Source organism: Polyodon spathula, chromosome 20 (assembly GCF_017654505.1).
Source record: "Polyodon spathula isolate WHYD16114869_AA chromosome 20, ASM1765450v1, whole genome shotgun sequence".
Lineage (NCBI taxonomy): Eukaryota > Metazoa > Chordata > Actinopteri > Acipenseriformes > Polyodontidae > Polyodon > Polyodon spathula.
Window position 1 is genome coordinate 1794712 of NC_054553.1, and position 20873 is coordinate 1815584.

Sequence of the window (20873 nt, forward strand, 5' to 3'; positions counted from 1 at the left end):
GGTTTACATGCCATATATGATACAGTTAATTTTGACATACAATGACACATTTTCACAGAGATAAGTTGTTAAATAAAAATATATTCTTCTATAGTACTAATCGCTTGCCTCGTACAATAAAGCCACCATGATGTAATTCGAGTAGGCCACTAATTTTCTCAGTGAATGTAATCTATTTAATACACACTTTCATAACAAGCACTAATTACAGATTTAGCGTTTATTGGGATTTAAAAATAAATCATAATTTAACAATTTTCTTTTTGTTATAACCCATTCAGTACCAAATATATTTTTCTTGGGAAAAATCGTAAAACAAGATTAATTTGTGTAATTTAATACATTACATTTAGACTTAACTTTTGCAGTCAACAAAATTATAGTAAGTTATAACAATATAGTTTGAGAAACTGTAACTAACAGGTAGATGCCAGTTAAAAATGCTCCAAACAATTATAAAGTAACTTGTCCTCAAATGAGGACAATGGCACTTTTAATGGTTTCACAACATAAAAAGGTTGTGATTGTCTGGGGAAAGTCTTCCTGTTTATTTTAGAATTTGAAATGTACAGGTGCAATTATTATTATTATTATTATTATTATTATTATTATTATTATATTATTATTATTATTATTATTATTATTATTATTATTGTATGGTAGATTAACTACCATTGTTGAAGAAGAGAGTTCTCCCCCCCCCAAATAACAGTTCACTTTATATTATAATATGTTTCTTATAAAGGGATAAGATGCTGGAACACATCCCAAAAAGGTCTGTCATTATCTTTTCACCAGATAATCCTCCTTGGGGTATAGTGCGGAATAAAAGGAACACTTTGATGTCTTGCTGTGCCTGTTCCTTTTTTCTAGAAGTTGAAGGAAACAATATGCTCTGTGTGTGTGTGTGCGTGTGGTGTAAAGAATCACTGAGAGTTTTTATTAACTACATGTGAGAATGCTTCAAGCATTTTGGTTGAATGGTTGAGTGCTCTTGCAGACCACTATGTCAGAGTTTTTATTAGAAATTAAAATGTACCGAACTGATAAATATAAGGCGTATATAAGGAATTCACCAAGATAATGCTAGTAAAGTAGAGGCAAGCCACTCTTCACTTTTATTTTAAGATGTGGTTTCCAGTATTGTGTCCTGATGCTGCAGTAAAAGAAAAATGAACTGTACGTGTTAGGTCACACTTTCCAGTCACAGAACCCGTGTAATGAAAACCTTTTAAGTGATTTGCTCTCAGCTCTGGGAATGACTCAGTAAGGTGAGTGGGAAAGGAGAACTAAAACGAGTCATCAGATCAACGGACAGACCTATCAGAGCTTAAGAAAACACCAGAGGCATTGGATAGAAACACTGTGCTTAGCACACAGCTTAAATAAATGACATACTTGCTGTAATGCCTTTCTGCTTTAGACCCCAGGAATGAGATTTGAAAACGATAAAGGGCTAATAGGCAGGTTCTTCTGTACAAGACTGAGCAAATGAACACTGTGGAGGAACAGACTCCTAAGAGCTGCCTGTAGAAAGTACAAAACTGACAACGCCCAGTGATATGTACAGTAGGTACAGGAGTCAGGTATCTTCATTGTATATTTCAGATTTAAAAAATAAAATAAACAGTAATCTTTGACCTGATTGTGTAAAAAAAAAGTTTTGAAATTGGAATTGTTTCTTCCTGGAAAACTAAAGAGCTCTCTAAAACAAAACGAAATTCCTGTGTGCATGTAACAGCACTGAGCGAATGACACAAAGCACCAAGAAAAATGCCAGTTCTTATTAGTAACTGTCCCTCCTGGGATTCATCAGCATAACCCACATTACAGTTAATTATGAATTGTAATTATTATTATCTTCATTCAGTTGATGCAGATACTGGAACATGCTTTGTTAGATCATGAGCAGGGATTAGGGTTATCATTCCCTGCAAGAAAATAATCTGTTCACATAATTATGTTGCACTGAATGAAAGGTCCGTCTTTTCCAATGCAGAGGCCTACTGCTAAAGTCCGTTTATCTCCTGTAGCGTTCATTATGTAAAATGATTTTGTTGTTCTTGGAAATTTGCTTTGGTTTTAATAACCCTTCAATACACACATATTCATAGACATGTGACAGAGAGCGAATGAATGGAACAAATGGAAGCCATTATCATATTGCCATATACTTGTTCCATGATGTAAAGGACTGTCCTTTAACAAGCAAGCACTGTATTTGTTTAGTCACATAACCTGCCACCTGTATCCAGTCTAGAACTACTCAAAACAATAAGAAACATGTGCCAGGTTTTAATTATTCGTCTGCCATGCACAGGGCATGTGCAGCGAATCAGAAGTGAAACTGCAGTAATACTGTTAGGGGTGATTCGCCCCGATGGATGTGTCCCAGATCTTTAAGAAACCTGCAGTAGGTCTGTGTATATCATGGTCAGGAGAGTGAGTGCCACACAAATTAAAAGTTCAAACACAAACAAGAAGCACTTGCCAGCGCTCCTGTGCACTTGCATTTGCTTTCTAGATAGAAAATAAATACTTGATACCAGCAATAGTCCATTCAAAACAAAAAGCTGTGGCTCATTAGCTATATTACTTTCTCTGTTAGTGTGGGTCTTTGTTTTGAAATTTGAGACAAGTCAAAAGACAAATTATTAATTCAATTCCAGGGTAAATTCTCAAGTCGACAGGACCAGACTGACAAATGTCTAATAAATTGAGGTGGTTTTTTTTGGCCACATCAGTTTGCATGCAATAAAGCTTGGAGCATCCTCTAATTTGACATACATTCTCTGTTTTTTTGTGTGTCTTGTCAGTCTACTGTATTTGTGAAACTCATGACTACCGTGCTTAGGTAATAAACTGCAGTGCACAAAAACTGTATATTGAAATCTGTGCAACTAGTCTACCTGAAAATAACAAATTTATATAAAATATAAATAATATTATATAAAAAATATCCCGCATGTCTTTGATAGAATGAGACACTTAGGTATAAGATCAATTTCAATGTTTAAGAAATGAAACGACAACTGACCTCCCTATTCCTAACCTAAATGGCTCATCCTATCAAATACCTTGCTCTGTAATTGTATGTAGTGTAGATTGATTCTTCTCAGACAGAGTGTTTGCACAGGTTTCATGTGTAATCCTTCTGCACTGCAATTTATTATGTAACAACAGTCATCATAGGCTCATGACAGCTTACCACATCAAAAAATAAAGTGCATTAGCTTAGGTCTTTCTCACATTTCCAGATTGCCTGTGACCCCAGATGGAAGCAATGTACTGTTACTCAATTCCTTAGGAAAATTAATATCAGTTATCAGGTGAACCAAAGATGGAATTATGCCATTCTTTATACAGCTTCCATCTCTTCATTATAATCATCTTGCAACTGGAGTGCATTGATCAGAATTATCACAATGTATGTATTATCAGAATGTGTGTTTATTATTATTTTTTTTTTATGAGATCTATCAGTGTACAATCTATCACTACACTTAATATGTGCAAATTAAACTATACTGCAAACAGTTTGTACATGCATTATTGTTTCTGATAATATCAATAAATTAAATGCTGCTTTGTTTTGTGTATTTATAATTGCAATAGCATGTTCTATATAGGACATCAGCCCTAAAATGACTAACCTAGTCTTGGTTTTCCTCCTTTTGATGTTCAGATCAGGGTTACATAATGTACTAGTTACACTCGCTATCTGGCAAACCCAGTTCTTTATGACAAATCAATATGAATTATGAAATGATTGATGCCTGGATTCTAACAGCTGCATTTCTCCAGAACAGTTGACAACTTATTTACCTATTTTACACTTGAAATGTGTGGGCTGCAGACTACTTCTCTGGCAAAGAAACAAACTCAAGGTGGCTAAAGTGATAAAGCCTCTGATGCTGGCATCTTACAGTATAATTTCCCTTTCCCTCCCTGTTGAATCAGATGCTGATCTCGGTCAGAAATGGTAATTCAGGTACACACCGAATCTCTGTAGCCTCTGCTAGCTTATAATGTAGCTCAACTTGATGGCAATGAAACTATTTCTAATTTAAATATATACTATTACATTGAGGATAGCAGTCCTGGGAGTGTTAGTAGCAGCCTGTGTTATACCATGCATACTCCATCACATGTAATGTATGTGTTTCTTTAGGTATAATATCCCTTATAACAGTTACCCATAGTAAAAGCATCACAAAAGGTAAGAAACTATAGTGAAAGCATGGTAAAGCCTAAGCAAGCACTGTAAAGCCCAGATAGTTATGGGAAAACATATTTTAAAAATATAGCCATTTAGTGTAAACTATGACAAATGCATGAACATTTATTATCTAAAGATAGACAACACATTAACAAATGATAACTACATCTAAACAGTAAAGTGTATGTCAGCTCAACAGCTATTTATCAGGGTTCGGATAACACTTGTGTTTGCTTGTGTGGCCATGTGCATGTATGTGTGTGGTTGCATGTGTACAGTATGGCTGAAACTCAACATGTGTTAGGCGTCATGACTCTGTTTCAGGTATATGCTTCCACTAAGGCTGAGCAAACCATAGATATCAATGTTTCCTTTGTATTCAACCGATCAGCATCTTCATGTAAGTTCTGTACATCCTGAATGGCTGCTCACAATCAAATCCCATATGTTTGAAAGAGCACAGCCAGTGGCTCTCATTCCAGTCAAGAAAATCACAGTTCCATATCCATGCACCTGCACCATTTGATGAGCACAAATACACAAGTGTTATTGCATACACTTATGTGTAAAATTAAGATAAGAAACTACATCATATGTGTTGGGTCGCATGCAGAGATACTGAAGAGAGCCCAGCTAATGAAAGTTTTTAAGTGACTACAGGGATCTGCAAAGCAGGAAATGTTGCCTCCTGAGGGGCCAATTACACCATATTCTGTCATCTTGATTCATGAGGAATACACTCTGGGAAGCCTGGGTGTTTGTCCTCCGCTGTAAAATGATAACCCATTATCATATGTAATATCCATAGAGGTTAGGCTATTCATTTAAGTGTTGTGTGTTCATTATAATTATCACTTTCTTTTATTACAACTGACCCCAGGGAGTGGTTAAAAAAATCAGTTCATTAAACAGGGTTTTGGCAAACATGTACAAGCCTGTCTGCTCTGCAGGCCTGTGTTTAAATTCTCCAAACCAGCAAAAACAAATCTGCTTTATTTTAGCTTCAATTCATAACAATGCCCTCTCTCATTACTGTGTATTTATATAGTAGTTGCATAGTAATTACATGTTTACTTACACATAATTATACTGTTATTTTGCAGTTACAATGTAGTTAATCTTTTTGCATGATATACTGTATGTAAGTACACAACTGTATCAGAAAAGTGTTAGGGTTAGGGTTAGGTTTAGGGTTAGAGTTATATCATGCCAAAAAAGTACATTAATTACATTGTAACTATACATAATAAGTACAAGTATTTACTAAGTAACTACTATGTAAATATATAGTAATTAGAATCACTTCATATAAAGTGTAAATGTATGTATAAATACATATTTAGACACACACACACACACACACACACACACACACACACACACACACACACACACACACACGCAGAGAGAGGCTAACTTAACTATAACGAACCCCCATAGGACCTGGAGAAATATTCGTTGTATCAGGGTGTTCACTATAATAGAGTTTGGCATTTTTCTGTATCAGAATAATGACAAAATGGCAAATTTGAATTGAGCATCAATATATATATTGCTTTTATGAAGATTCCTTCACATTGATCAACTTTTAAAGGGTATTGTGACAAGGTATTTGTGTCACATGTGTGAGTAACCGCATTGTAAGACAGGGAGACATGGGAGTTGGAGCCGAAACCCTGACACAGGTGCGCAGGATTTATTAAACACAAAACAAAAAGTAAACAAACGTGTCATGTGACTCTACCAACGATGGTAACACACAGAGGACACAGACAGAAGACTTTACAAAAGGTAAAATAAAACACAGTGCAAAAACTACATATAAAAGGTGCCAAACAGGGTGAGCGCTAGCTTTACTGAATGAGGTGTCCCGCCCTAGGAACCTGCTGCACCTGATTGAGGGCCGGCACAGCCAATCATATATATATTACATGTCCTTTCTCTTGAAAATACTATCCAGCATAGATTATTATCATGGCCGTGGCCTGGTTGCAGTTTGTGTGAAGATGAAGGACAGCCAACGATTGCATTCGTTATGCAAGATTCGTACTACAATAGGTCATCTTTGAATTAGTCAACCACGGTCTTTATTTTCACTGAGAGAATAGCACATTTGACACTGGAGAAAGTTCACTGTCAGTCAGGACTGAGATCGTTGTATCTGGGTCAATCCTGTACGTGATCTTTCTAATAGGGTTAATTTGCATTGAAAAAAAAATCAGTTCTTGCTGTTGGAATAGTTAAAAACGGGTGTTCGTTATAAGAAGGGTTCGTTATAGTGAAGTTAGTCTGTCTGTGTGTGTGTGTGTGTGTGTGTGTGTGTGTGTGTGTGTGTGTGTGTATTGAAACCTTACCACTGTAGAAATGTTACATAAATGCATCTCTATATTTAACACCATATTGCTCTCTCTTCAAAGAGTTTTTTAAATACACAGCATCAAAAGTGTTAATGAAAAACAGCATATACTATAAAGAATAAATAGATGAATAAGTGTGTTTGACGGTGTAGCGGATCTCCTACTAGGGCTGATGAGTTAATAACATTGACATCAGCATAAGAGCCAAACTTACCCCTTGACTTGAGATCTTGCTTTGTAGTTGAATGGTAAGACGTTTGTCTTTGAACAGTGAGATTAGTGTTTCCAGTCCAGCCTACGCCTCTTCATTTAATTCAGTGTGCTGAGATACCAAATCACTACAGCAGCATCATTCTATCAGATCAGGATTCATAGAAACACATGATCTATGCTCTTGTTTGTTTGTTTTAATTTCTCCATCAGATCACATTGATCACACTCACCACCATCTATTGTTCTGTGTGTAATTACTGTGTCACAACATATTTATAACAGTGCAATAACACACCGTCCTTTGTAACTATGTACTTGTTACAAAGTGATAACATAAAGTATGTAACTATTATTAATGATGCATTTCACACGTATCCATTCCGAACCCCAAAGTCACCATGAAAGTGTCAGCATTACCATGAACACAGGGTCAATGGTAGGAATAAGTAATAAGTATGTGTGTGTGTGTGTGTGTGTGTGTGTGTGTGTGTGTGTGTGTGTGTGTGAGAGAGAGAGAGAGAGAGAGAGAGAGAGAGAGAGAGAGAGAGAGAGAGAGAGAGAGAGAGAGAGAGAGAGAGAGACTCAGTTACACCAGTAGCACCGCTTCACGGAGAGTGTATATTGAGAGAGACACAAGCTTGGAGACTCAGTTACACCAGCAGCTCCACTTCACTTCTTGGATTAACATAGAGCCACTGTGATGCTTCTTTTCTTGATTATTCCTTGTCTGTCTCTTAACATTGCAGTCCGAGGTAAGTCATTCTCTTTATCATAACAACAATGCACAGACCTTGCGTTCAATACTTTCCAAATTGTAGTTGCGTCTCTCTAACTAATTGAGTGAAATTGTTGACCTGCAATTGTTTTGCAGCTGAAAACTGTCCAAGGCTTTTTTTTATTGAATTATTCTGCATGATGACAAATAGAAGTGTGTTGTAAAACGTGAGTATAGATTAGTTTCTAAAGTAAGACTGAAGGGTTTAAATGACACAGAGACAGTGGGGTTTCACTGTATTTAATAATAATGATGATGATGATGATAATAATAATCTTGATCGTCATGCATTACTAGAAATGACTTTAAATAATGTTTGCATGCTATTTTATGCCTTACCTGTTATATGCGTGTGTGTGTGTGTGTGTGTGTGTGTGTGTGTGTGTGTGTTTGTGTGTTTTTGCTCAAAAGTGCTAATCTCCCAACATTTCGGTATGTTTAACATACATTTGGCAAGGGAATGTGTGTTTGAAAACAAACAGTGGGTGTACTTATAGTCATGACAACTGCACTCACATATTTCTATTTAAATCTACTAATGTGTTTGTGCCGTCTATAATCGCATTCCTTACAATAACCAGTATGTTTGGGTTTTATGAAACATCATTTTCTTTAAACACATTTGATCAATTGATAATAAGGGTTTGAGGTTGCCCAAGCACCATTCAGAGAGGGGGCAAAAAATAGGGTTCATCTTCATTGGCATCTTTTGAAAAAAAAAAAAAAAAAAAAAAAAACTGTACTGGTAAAATATGTCTGTTGTATAAGTGTAATTATACTGCCCTTAGAAAGGTTAATACACTGACCAAGCAGTGTTAGCAAGATATTCAATGGACAAAGAAATCATTTCTATGGAATGCTTTTCTTTCCCAACTTTAAAATGCTAAGCTATCAAAAATGACTGTTTAGTTCAAAATCCATTCTTTTCAAAACCATTACGATTTAACCCTGCCATGCAGTACATGTATCAGTTATATCCCATATAAATAAACGCCTATGTGATGTCAATCCAAGTGCGGTTGCATATGCTTGCATGGAAAAGCATTATTAGATTTCTTATTGCCAACACTACCTTTATTACTCATTTTTCTAAATATTAGTATTGGAGAAAGTGTATAATATAGCACATGTAATTTAATCTCCAGCACTAGCACACATACAAACATTGTGTTGCCTAAAATAATATTAAAAAAAGCATTACATGTTGCCACCACACTATGCTATGACCATTGCCCTCTGCAAACGACAGTGTGTTTGGTGTATTAAGAGATTAGATGTAGAGGGACAGTGAAAATACGGTTTGATTTGTTCTCCATGTCAAATATTCATTAGATTGAATTTGTTTGTACCGAGCCGAGCAAAAGAAAGATAAGACCAGGTACGAGCCTAGAGGTACATTTAATATATTTATTGCATTCGATCAGTGAGATGCAATTCTAAGTGTCCTTGGATCACACTGGGAATGCCCTTGCCAATCCAGAAGACTACATTAATACATTGAGTGTAACTGTAAGGAGAAGCATTCAGCAGTGGTGACCTTTTGTGTAAATCAGTTTCACAGCATAAATGCAACCAGAGGCAGTCACTTGGTGGTATTGAAATGAGATGAGATTGGTTACAGATTGGTTTCTTGGTGAAATGTAGCCTGTGTAGTGTTGAGAGGTAGTGTAGTGACCTGGGGTGAGGCAGAGATAGGAAGTGGTTTTGAGGAAGATCGTGTTCTTTTGAGGCTGGTTGAGTGCAGCTCATGTTCTGGCTATTAGTTTGCCCTGAATAAGTTTAACTTTGTTTTACTAGAGTTTCACAAGACTAATAAAGATTTAGAAATTTCTTAGTCCTTTTTATTGGTTCAACATGAAGCAGCTGTGGATGAATGCTGAGACATCACCAATGAGACAGTTCTGTTTTATGAGTTCAGACAATACCCTTCTTGGTTAACTTTAAAACTTTGAAAATGACTACACCAACCTCCTATGTTTAGGGATTAATAGAATATAACATCCCAAATCACTCACAAATCTTGACAACAGCAGTGCCTTTGTTACCGAATAATGATTCTGACCTACCAGATTTACATTTTCACTTACACTTTTCCATGATTTGGAGCCAACAACAAAAATATTCTTTCAACTTGCAAAAGCAATGCTGCAAGTTCAGCTTTATCGAGCAGCAGAAAGTGCAGCATGCTATGATTTTTACTGTGCTTGCTAGTTTTTTTAATAAATGTTCACGCCTTCAAATGAGCAAAGATCCTCAACAAATACATTTGCAACCCGTTTTACTGAAATAAAATGAATAATAATGTTTAGGATAGCAGCGAAGCAGGTAGGCGTTAAAATGTTATCAGCTTAACAAAAACATAGATAGGAAAAATATGTTCGCTCCTTCCCAAGCTTTACCAGGTCTATGTAATAAAGTAGAACTATAAAAGAGACTCTACTTGTTTAAAGTGAAGGAGGTCACTTTCTTTCTTGATGACTTTTCTGATGCCCACCATTCAAACCACTTGTATGGCAACCTGGTCGTAGGTTATTTTCTCTCACAATATATAACCAATTTGCAAGGTCCATATAATGTAAACTGCATCCAGCACATCTGTGATGGGTAATACAGTATGTCACACTTTCCTCAAGCTCAGAGCTGCAGATTTATTAATCCAAATAGATAGTCCCTAAAGACATTTGTCTTTAGCGACTGGGTTTGGTTTATACATTACAGGTATCAGGGTCACTAAAAAGCATTTGATACGGTCATGCTAAATGGACAAATGGGACAGTAACAATAAAGAAATTGCATACCATAAATGGCTTATCATGGAAAATACTGGACACACACACACACACACATTTTGTTCTATCAGGAGGTTAATTAGTCATCTTCATTTTCAAATATTGTAAAACCATATTGGAAATTTTCAAATGATTTGTGAAGACCCGAAAGGATACATTCCGGCAGCAGTTTTGGCAAGAAGTCTTTATCAGAGTGCCTGCAAGCAAGACCTGATATTGGAAGGGAAGCCTGTTCTGTTGGAATACTCATGAAGAATGATGAGCTATGGATTTGGAATACTGAGAAAATGAGAGTCGCTTTGCAATATCGAAATCTTTACCCCAGTACTGTGCGACCACCATGTGACTGGAGGATGAGTCTTGAGGCTGTGAGGTCACACGAGTGGTGGCAGAAATGGGGCTCTAGTCTGGGATTACTTCCATCAGTCATGTGACCTGACAGCATCATGAACTGAGGCACCTTGGAACGAAGCCCAGTAGATGTCTTCAAGAATGCCTTGAAGCTGGGTCTGAATCATACTATTGGAATGTTGTTCCAGGACTTTTGTTTATGTGATTGTATGCATAACTCAAGCTTTGGAATAACTCAATCTCAACCAAAAACAAATTACTGTAGACATGTAGTTACTCAGGGTTAGTAAAAGGAAAGCATTCAAAGTGTTGTGTAAACGATTAATTTGACACCCCCCTTCAAAAGTAATGCTCACAAAACTTTTGAGCAGTTTGTTTATAAGAACCCATTCAGTTTTTATATATATATATATATATATATATATATATATATATATATATATATATATATATATATATATATATATATATATATATATATATATATATATATATATATATATATATATATATATATATATATATATATATATTTTTTTTTTTAAATTAAGAAATTATATCTGAGAGTTGGTGATAAAAATGATGAATGCTAAGGTTAATGATATGTGTTTTTTTTTTTTTCCTGGTCTTGTTCTAATCTCACTAACCCCTTCCTTCACCTTCCTTATTTCAACCTATAATATACAGTGCCAGTTCTTCAAAATAAGCAACCTGTACAAAGTTAATTGTATAAGTGAAGGAGGCTTTGCAGACTGAAATGGACATACAGTACTTTCACTTTCTTTAACAAAAGAGATTTCTAAATATTATGTTTCAGGGTCGCAGTAGTATTCCCTGTTGTTTCAGTCTTTCTAAACATTCTCAGCTTTTAACAGTGGCAGATTGCATCTTATTTATTTCCACATGGAACACAATACTAGATTACTGTGGGACAACATGTTTCTTTTCATCTTTTTGACTATACAGAACAGCAACAGGGAAGCTTCAAACATTTATCTATGCTAGAAGTTCATTCACCCCAAAAACATTGCATTTGTCATGTCTTCGCTAATGGTGTCACAATTAAAGACTTCTCAATTATTCTATTGTGACCGATTGAAATGTCAGAATCCATTTTTAAAAAACCCTGCCCACAGGCTTAATTAGTTATGTTTTATCCATTGAAATTCATGCATTCATGCATTTTTGAAGAAGACGAAAATCCATTTAGTTTGATTGATTATGCACTCAACTCATCAGTTTATAAGAGACATGCCTTTGGATTCACAAAAAGGAATAAAGGCTCCTCTGAGGAAATTGGATAATTGTCTTGGCAGTTTAATAGCCACAGAAACATTTAGAACAAATGGAATGATGTTTCTAATTTATCATTTCAGTGTCAATGTGTCCATTTCAATGGCACATGCCACCAATTTACAATGTCATACTTTCCCCTTATCTATCTGTGATGTCATATCCCCTTTTCTATTTATATGTCAATTATCTTTTTGCCTCCTCCTTTTGCTTGCAGGATTGTGTCACTGTTTTCCGCTGCTTTAGAATAATGGAACTTTTAGAAATCCCCAGATACATGGACGCACGCCCCAACCTTACTATACAGCTAGCTAAACTACTCTCCTTGTCCAGATTCTCTGTGTGGATTGATGCTAACCTTGTTCTTCTTGCATCTTCTCTCATCTCTTTCCTTGCCATTCCCATGTTTTGTCCAGATCTTCTTTTGGTACCTCCAGTGACCCCTCTTCTACTCGTCAGTCTCTCTGCTACCCTGCAGGCAGCCTGTCCTTGTCTTACACACACTGCAAGAGCATGCCATGCAGACAGACATTCAGCACCATGGCTAGCTGCTGCCTGAGGTAGCAGAGCAGCCAGACGCACAGGTTTTGTCTGGACATGTCTGGAATTATTTTTTTCTGTGCTCTTTTGATCAAAGATGGGTTCAATAAGGTGTAAAAAAAGAAAGATTTTGTTAAGTTCAAATATCAACACTTTATGTATTTACTATGTGTGTGTGTGTCCCCTTCTTTTATTCCTCATCGCTTTCATCTCCATAGCAATCACACTTTTCCTTCCACTTCCTTCCACACACACATCGCAGGTCATGTGGTAGAATAGTTATGGTTCATTCAAGAATGAAATGAAATATTAGTCATTCATGCTCAATCTTAAATTACACAATGCAGTCTCTCAGTTTATGCATTATATATGAGAGAATGCATTGTGTAATTATATTATCTATGAGCACCTGAATCTATTCCTGTAGAACAAAGACTAATGTCACCCAGAGACAAATAAATATTAGACTTGTTAATAAACCCAAAACCATTATTTAGAGATCATTATTTAAAGAGTTCCATTAATGATTTTATCCTCACTATTATATTGTGACTAAGCTTCCTGAGAGCAGGGCTTGAAATGATGGTTTTAAATAGATGTTGTTAATTAGGGTCTTCTCAGCTGAGCTTAGCTTGCCATTACATTAATCTCCATAAAAAACAGTTGTTTTGTATAATCTAAGATAAATCTTGCACAGTAGCATGTACCCTGTTTACTATACACCTACTAGTTTTCTGCAGTTTGAATAAGTGGATGCTCATGTTGCATATATCAGTTATACATCACTTTTCATTAACTGTCATTTTACATTACAGTACTTCAACTATAGTAAGGACTACAGTGACAGCTCTAATCTATCATTATGAATCTGAATGACTGCTTTTTAAAAAGAGAAATGCCATGCAGATGCTGTCAAAATAATTTTACTGTATGCCTAACAATAGCAATGCTTTATTTAAAAAAATAAATAAATAAGGGATGTCTTTATAATGATCTTCATTTTTTGAGTTAATGAGAACCGAAGGCTGATTAATTCCTCAAATTGAGACAGACGCTTTTCAAAAATACCTTATCAGTCCCTTGTGGATTTGTTCTATTCCACATTGTCTGTAAAGACAATTGTTTTTCATTGCAGCAAGTGCATCTCATGGGTTATATCAACCGAGTCATTTAATGATGTATTAATATTTAACGGAACTAATTATGAATGATAGATGAGGGCATTTTTATCCAATGAAGGGCTATTAACACCAAGTGCTCACAGCATTTTTCCTTTTAAAGGATTTCTAAATGATTTTTGCACAATGATACTGCTCTGGTTTTGTCTTTCTATTGCATAAATAATGCAGTGCTATTTCTTGAGTGCATGTTCTCTATCTGAATTAGAAACGCCTGAGTATTTGTTTATAGAGTCAGCTGTTATTCAGCCCAGTCCTGACACTGGTGTTTGCCCCCTGGGACACTTCCCCTGTGGTAACCTCACGGAATGCCTGCCCCAGCCGCTACACTGCAATGGGGTCGCGGACTGCGTCAATGGAGCCGACGAGGAGAACTGCGGTAAATCAGCATATCTCAGAAACAGATTACCAGCTCTTCTAGAGCCACACACACACACACACACACACACACACACAACATGCACACAACAGACAAACATGATGCTCACACGCACACACAGACGCTCACACATATACATATATATATATATATATATATATATATATATATATATATATATATATATATATATATATATATATATATATATATATATATGGTAACACATTTTACACATGTAATGACATCTACTAAATGTACGTATCAATATATAGTTATAACATCGTCCTAATTTAGGTAAATCCATTTAGAGAACAGACTGTCTAACTTGGAACAATGTTATATATATATATATATATATAGTATAATTATATATATACTATATAATATATATATATATATATATATATATATATATATATATATATCTTCAGAACTAGAACATGAAGTTGTCTTGAACCATGTTTTCTTTTTTTCACCTTTTGCAGTTGATAACAGTGGATGGCCTCATCTTTTTGATGCCTTTTTAAAGAAAAATGTTGAAGAGACAAAGGACTGTTGTAAGTAAAAGAGTCCCTGAGCTGTACAGTTCGGATACAAATGCAGGATTTTACTTGTCAAATACAATCTGTTGATCTTCACTGATCCAACTCAAATGTGAAACATGAGAGCATAAAGAATTCACACAGATTCCCATCTCAGAACCCACAGTAGACGCACCGATAAGGGCATGTTCTGAAAATGGTAGAATATTGAGTTCTATGCTTCAGTATAATAAGTACAATCTACAGGTGACTTGATAAAGACATACAGCTTGCTGCAACTATGATTCAACTAAAGGCTCGCTATTACTTAAATCCTCATAAAAAAAAAAAAAAAAATGTTGCTCTATGTTCACTATATTATTTGTATCATCTTTTAATTTCTATAAAAATTTGTGATCAGTTAAAAAGTTGATTGGATTTGGTGTAGACTGCACAGTAAGCGTCAGTATTCGTCCATGATTTGCATTGTGCCCAGGCCCTGGGAGCTGCTATTAAGCGTGGTTGTTTCTGCTGTAGTGCTGGATTTCAATTCTGAGGACTGTCAGTGCGAGGGCAGAAGAATAGATTGCAGTAACAAGGACCTGCATGCTGTGCCAGCGGTCTCCTCCAACGTGACTGCTCTGTGAGTAAACTCTGAATAATGAAGTGCAGCGCTCCCGTCCCAAGGCTACAGCGACAAACTCCTCTCTTTCTAGTTCAATATTTTATCATTTCTCTGGGCTCCAGAGATACAATTTAATAGCTTTTGTTTTATTACTGCTGCTCCAATAGGTGTAAAATGTGCTGTCTTGGAATAAAACAGCAGTCAAACATGCAATAAGTAGAAATATCGTAAACTGTGTGGTCTAGTGGTTAAAGAAACAAGCTTATAACCAGTAGGTCCCTGGGTCAAATCCCAGCTCAGCCATTGACTCATTGTGAGACGTTGTTGTAAGTGACTCTGCAGCTGATGCATAATTCATACAACCTAGTCTCGTATCTTGTAAAACACTTTGTTATGGTGGTCCACTATAAAATAAAAAAGTATCACATGTTTGTGGTCTTATTCATTCTCTGACAATCCGACCCTCAGTGCACCTTTATAATGTGATTAAACCTTAATAATGACACATGGAGAGATTTTTGCATCATTCTGACATTCAACAGATATTATTCATAGGTGCTTTTCAGATACAGTGAAAATAAAGAGGTTGCACTAGATATTTCTAACAAGATGCATCATTGAACGAACGCTTTCAGAATCAAGAACAGAGTGATATTTGTACTGACATTTGACCTTCTGTCTTTAAAAGAAAAACATCTTTGTGGTCTCAGTCACACATTTGATGTAACCCTGTTCATTCTCCCAAAAGCATGATCTGTGGATGTAAGAAATCCATTAGGCCCATCCGAATCATTGTATTTTCAGAATGAATGACATTTTGTAATGTATACTTATGCATTTCAAGCCTCAAATGCAATTCAAGGCAATTATCATTACATGGTCATTGAGCGTACAGAGCCGCTGTGAGAGAAAATGCCTACCATAGTTACTGATGGCAAATTACCTCCAGATAAGCATAATGTATAATGAAAGCTTTAAGAGCCACCCTGACAGAAGAGTTATCTTGTAATAATGTATCCAACACTACAGCTTGTGCCTTTATAAAAGATGACCATAGTTAAGTTAAAAATATGGTAAAGCATAGGGATGCAAAGAGGATTGCTAATCATAGAGTATTACAAAGAAAAAGGGCAAACCATGGTAAACTATAGTAAATGCATAGGGAAGTGTGAAAAGCATTGGAAAACCGTAAAAAAACCCATACTGCAGTATTTACAGTATAGTGCAGGTATAGTTATAATTTAAACAGAAAAAAGAAATGATTGAAACAAATTCTGGGAGTTTTTGGTTGGAATAATATTTTAACAATTATATAGTGACATTTGGAAAACAAATAGATAAATAGATTTTTACTGATTTGAGACCACAAGAAAGAACTCAAAAGCACATGCATCATAGTAAACTGAAAGACAAAGCATGAGGCTTCTGCTGGGTTGAGTTCTCTGTAAAATCTGAGATACAAATTGACTCCTTAGTAACCAGCTGCTGCTTTTCAAATGACTTGCGTGTTTTTGTATAACTTTGTGTCTCTGTGTTCTTTCCTCTGATCACTTGCAGGGACATGGCTTAAGTGTGCCATTGAAGTATTAGTAGATTTTATTCATTAGTGGCTTTGAAAAAAGCCTTAATGTGTGCATCTATAGGATAATGTGAGACGTGATACATCATACCTAGTTTCAAGGTTATTTTCACCACTGCTACCGTGCATATTCCTATCAAGGATTTGTAACAAACCCCAGTGTTATACGGTGTGTGGTTTAAAGCTGCCTTGAATATTAGCGCATACCTTAGCATTCACATGTTACTGTCTTTTTCTCCCTAGAGATCTGAAGAACAATCACATCAGATCTTTATCAGCTGACTTATTTATCAGATACAAAAACCTGGAGAGGCTGTGAGTCCATTTGTTATTTTATTTTTATTTTTATTTAAATAGTAAATGCAGCTGCCCATGTTGTTTATTCATGTACTATAATTTTGGCTCTGATGGTAGAAATAAAGCAAGGACCAATGTTAATAATGCTGCCTGTGTTTGAGCCCTCGATTAGTGTCCTGGTAATGCTCCAGAGTCTATTCAATGTCTCATGCATGATGCACACCACATACGGCAGACTCCAGATACTTGGAAATCAAATCCTTTGTCTGTCATAAGAACATAAGAACATAAGAAAGTTTACAAATGAGAGGAGGTCATTCGGCCTATCTTGCTCGTTTGGTTGTTAGAAGCTTATTGATCCCAGAATCCAATATACACCGTCTCATATACACTTCTGTGTTATATGATTAAACAGCCCTTTCTCAATGTCCATCTGCACAAGCAGAATCTGAAGAGCTTTTAAACAATATTTAAAAAATGTGCACATAAACCTCCTCCCCGTACCGTTGGAACAATTACTCTGTGAGGGAACCATTCTTTCACAAACAGAAGCCACATGGCCCTGGCTGTGAACAGCAGGTAGCCCTTCACTCATCTGCAAATAAAGAACCTTCTGGAATTAGAAGCTGCTATGATGCACTCACAGGGAGAAGCATACATTATGATAAAATTCACTGCAACAAACCTGAAATGCATTTTCAAAATGGTTATACTCTAAATGTTCTCAGTGTGTCTGAAAAATGTTTTATTATCTCACTAGCAACACATTTAAGTTCAGAACACTGACTTTCCATTTCAGCTAGCTACAGTAGTTACTCCCCTTCTATGGCCTTCATTTGGATTGCATTGGTATGTTCACAGTAGAGCAAAGAGTGCTTAAAGTTATTCATGACTTCTCTGTGTGTTTGAATAGTTTGATAATGGTGTATAAATAACCTGCCTTACCCTGCACAGTGTATTTAAATAAACAACTGTCTTCCATGCAGACAGAATACAGAATTTTTAAGCATTCCAAATTCTAATTTGGATCTTATTGACTCTCTGTTTCTCCCACATGCAGTTTGTCATGTATCACACTAATGATAATCCAAAACATAAATGTATATTTGTATTTTGTTTTATAGACACTTGCAGAATAACAGCATTGGAATCATATCTAACAAGGCCTTTTCAGGACTTTTCAAACTTCAGAAACTGTGAGTACTGTACACATACAATACCAAGCTGAAGTGAGTATACTTTGAAAAATACGAAAATCGAATGCCTACAGGCAAGACAATTTCAAAGTTAAACGACAAGTTTTTGACTAAAAGTCTTTCTCCTTAAAGACACAGAGAAAGAGCTGTGATTCTGTATCTTTAGTTTTATCTGTATTATTTTCATGTATATCTGCTTTAGATTGTGTTTTCAGTGACACATTGTAATACTGTCCATGTCCTTTTACTGTTCAAAATAGTTTTCTTTCTTTTCTCATTTGAAAATCCATTGAAGTAAGTTTACTCACATCAATTATTGAGACATGAAAATATTTCACATTAATTCTGATTAGATTCCTCAACCAAAATCACATCACCACGCTGAAGGCAGGGGTCTTCCGGGATCTTCATCACCTCGAATGGCTGTAAGTAGAGTCAACGTGAATATCAATATTGTCTTTGCATTGCAAGAACTCACAAATCAACATTTTTCTCCTTTACAGCAATATCCCTGGGTGTAGATGCTTCCCATCACCGCTTTCAGGGAGTTTGACCTCAATGAGTCCAGTTGAAGAGCGAGATACTGGGTGTTAATCATTCAAGAAATCTGCCAGCCTTTCAATGAACTGAATGAATTCCTCCCACAGTGGGATCTTTCTCATGAGTTTCTTTTTAATTTACTGCTGTTTACTGCTTTTGAAAGGTCTCTTAAACACTGTAGCTGGAATGTTCTCTTGGGAAATGATCCTGTTTAATGGCACCGTTGTGCTGGCGAGATCGCAAAGGAAAAGTTAGCAAGCTGTTGTTTGAGTTGTCGGTACTCCTTCAGTAGTGACAGTTTGGGGTTTTACAGCCTGCAGGCTCTTTGTAGTCAATATTCCCAATAGATGTAGCTACAGCAAAAAGGAGATAAACAGCTAGACTAACCGTATGTAAATCTAGCTGGGCTTACAGAAAATAATTTGGATACACTACAAAATGCAGGACATTGTACTTGTAATTATACTGTAGTTACAACATACTTATATTTACAGCAATGTTAGTACTGCGTGAATCAAATCACGTGACAAAAGAGTAAATGTGGTGTACCTGTGGTGAGTCGTTGACGTGTAAGTGCGTGCCATAACTGCTCATGCATCTTTGTAATCCTGTTTAAAGTAGATGCTTTTGCTGTGTTCTGTGGCAATGTAATGGACCTTGTGTAAATACAGTTGTATTTTGATATAGCTTGGTAGTTTCATCTATGCTTGCTTCCAATCTTAGCTATTGGAGCAATTGCATTATGTTGTTATTTTTCTCCTCTTGGTATAACATGATTTCAGTTTCAATGCTTTGATCATTCAGGGTTGTCCTTATCCATGGAACACATATAGCTTTGTTCCCTACACCATACCTTACAATGGGTATTAAGTGTTTACTAGCCTGACCTTCATGCTTGTCTGTATGAAATGATTATTCAGTTAGACAGTATAGTGGTTCCTTCTACATCATTTCAGGTAGCCTCACCTTAACTAATTTGGTTTAATACATCATGTTCTGTTGCTATCTTCTCTGTATTTTCTCATAATTACTCATTACAATTACCTAACCTTCATGGTGTTTCAAATGACTGCTAGGGAATGTTAAGTGTGGCTGTGCCGTAGTTAACCAACTGTTGACACTGCCCTCCGACATTAATTACAATGATACTAAAATGATTAAAACCGCAATCAATGGAAAACTGGTACAACTATCTGTTTATTGTTGTTATACAATTACAATTAAAGTTATTTGTTTTTAGAACATGCCTAATCTGCTTTCAGGACTTTCTTTTAATTTACTTATTTTTTTTCAGAATTCTGGATGACAACAAAATAAGCACGATCACTCAGAAGTCATTTATAGGACTCCAGTCCCTTTTCTTTCTGTAAGTATTTCCAGGTCAACATATTCCTTTAAGGACCTAATAGACATAGATCAATTAGCTTCCAGTGTAAGATTGTGTTTCGTACGGCGCCTTCAGACACCTTGGTGTGAAAGGAGTTATAATAAATTACATTTATTATTATTATTATTATTATTATTATTATTATTATTATTATTATTATTATATTATTATTATAGTAGTATTAAAATAAAAGTAAACATGGACTATTACTTTGTTATGAAATAACCATGTTTCAAATTTTAACAATGTTTATCATTTTATAGTTCAAAATATTAAATAAAATTAAATATTATAACATTCTATGTTGAACATTATTGTTTGGATACAATACGCGCCACTAGCATTAACAGAGATAGACAATTAATAAGACTACCTGCCCTGGAGAGAGCCCTCAGATGCTACATCGATGGTTCTAATGATCTGGAGCTATTGGGCACTTCTCTGTCTGACTATGCCTCTATGCCTGGTATTTATACTCTAGTAGGCTCAGGGTATATGTTATAATGTTATCTTACTAATTATAATAGAAAATAGTTATTCATCTGTTAGTCCACTCAGGTGCAACCAACCACAAACCACTCTCTTTTACAAGGTTACTATGGTTAATTGTTTACCATATTTCTCCTTTTCT

General features: G+C 35.7%; 1 protein-coding gene across 1 annotated transcript in view; it reads left to right on the forward strand.

Moving 5' to 3' along the window:
- The first annotated feature begins 4528 nt into the window (after positions 1-4528).
- Positions 4529-20873, forward strand: part of LOC121295857 (relaxin receptor 2-like) — a 31003-nt gene continuing 14658 nt past the window's right edge. The window contains exons 1-9 of the mRNA XM_041220958.1: positions 4529-4619; positions 7536-7541; positions 13948-14094; positions 14583-14654; positions 15156-15261; positions 17066-17137; positions 18244-18315; positions 18669-18740; positions 20150-20221. Coding sequence (XP_041076892.1) covers positions 4529-4619; positions 7536-7541; positions 13948-14094; positions 14583-14654; positions 15156-15261; positions 17066-17137; positions 18244-18315; positions 18669-18740; positions 20150-20221 — 710 coding nt within the window. The remainder of the gene's footprint in view (positions 4620-7535; positions 7542-13947; positions 14095-14582; positions 14655-15155; positions 15262-17065; positions 17138-18243; positions 18316-18668; positions 18741-20149; positions 20222-20873) is intronic.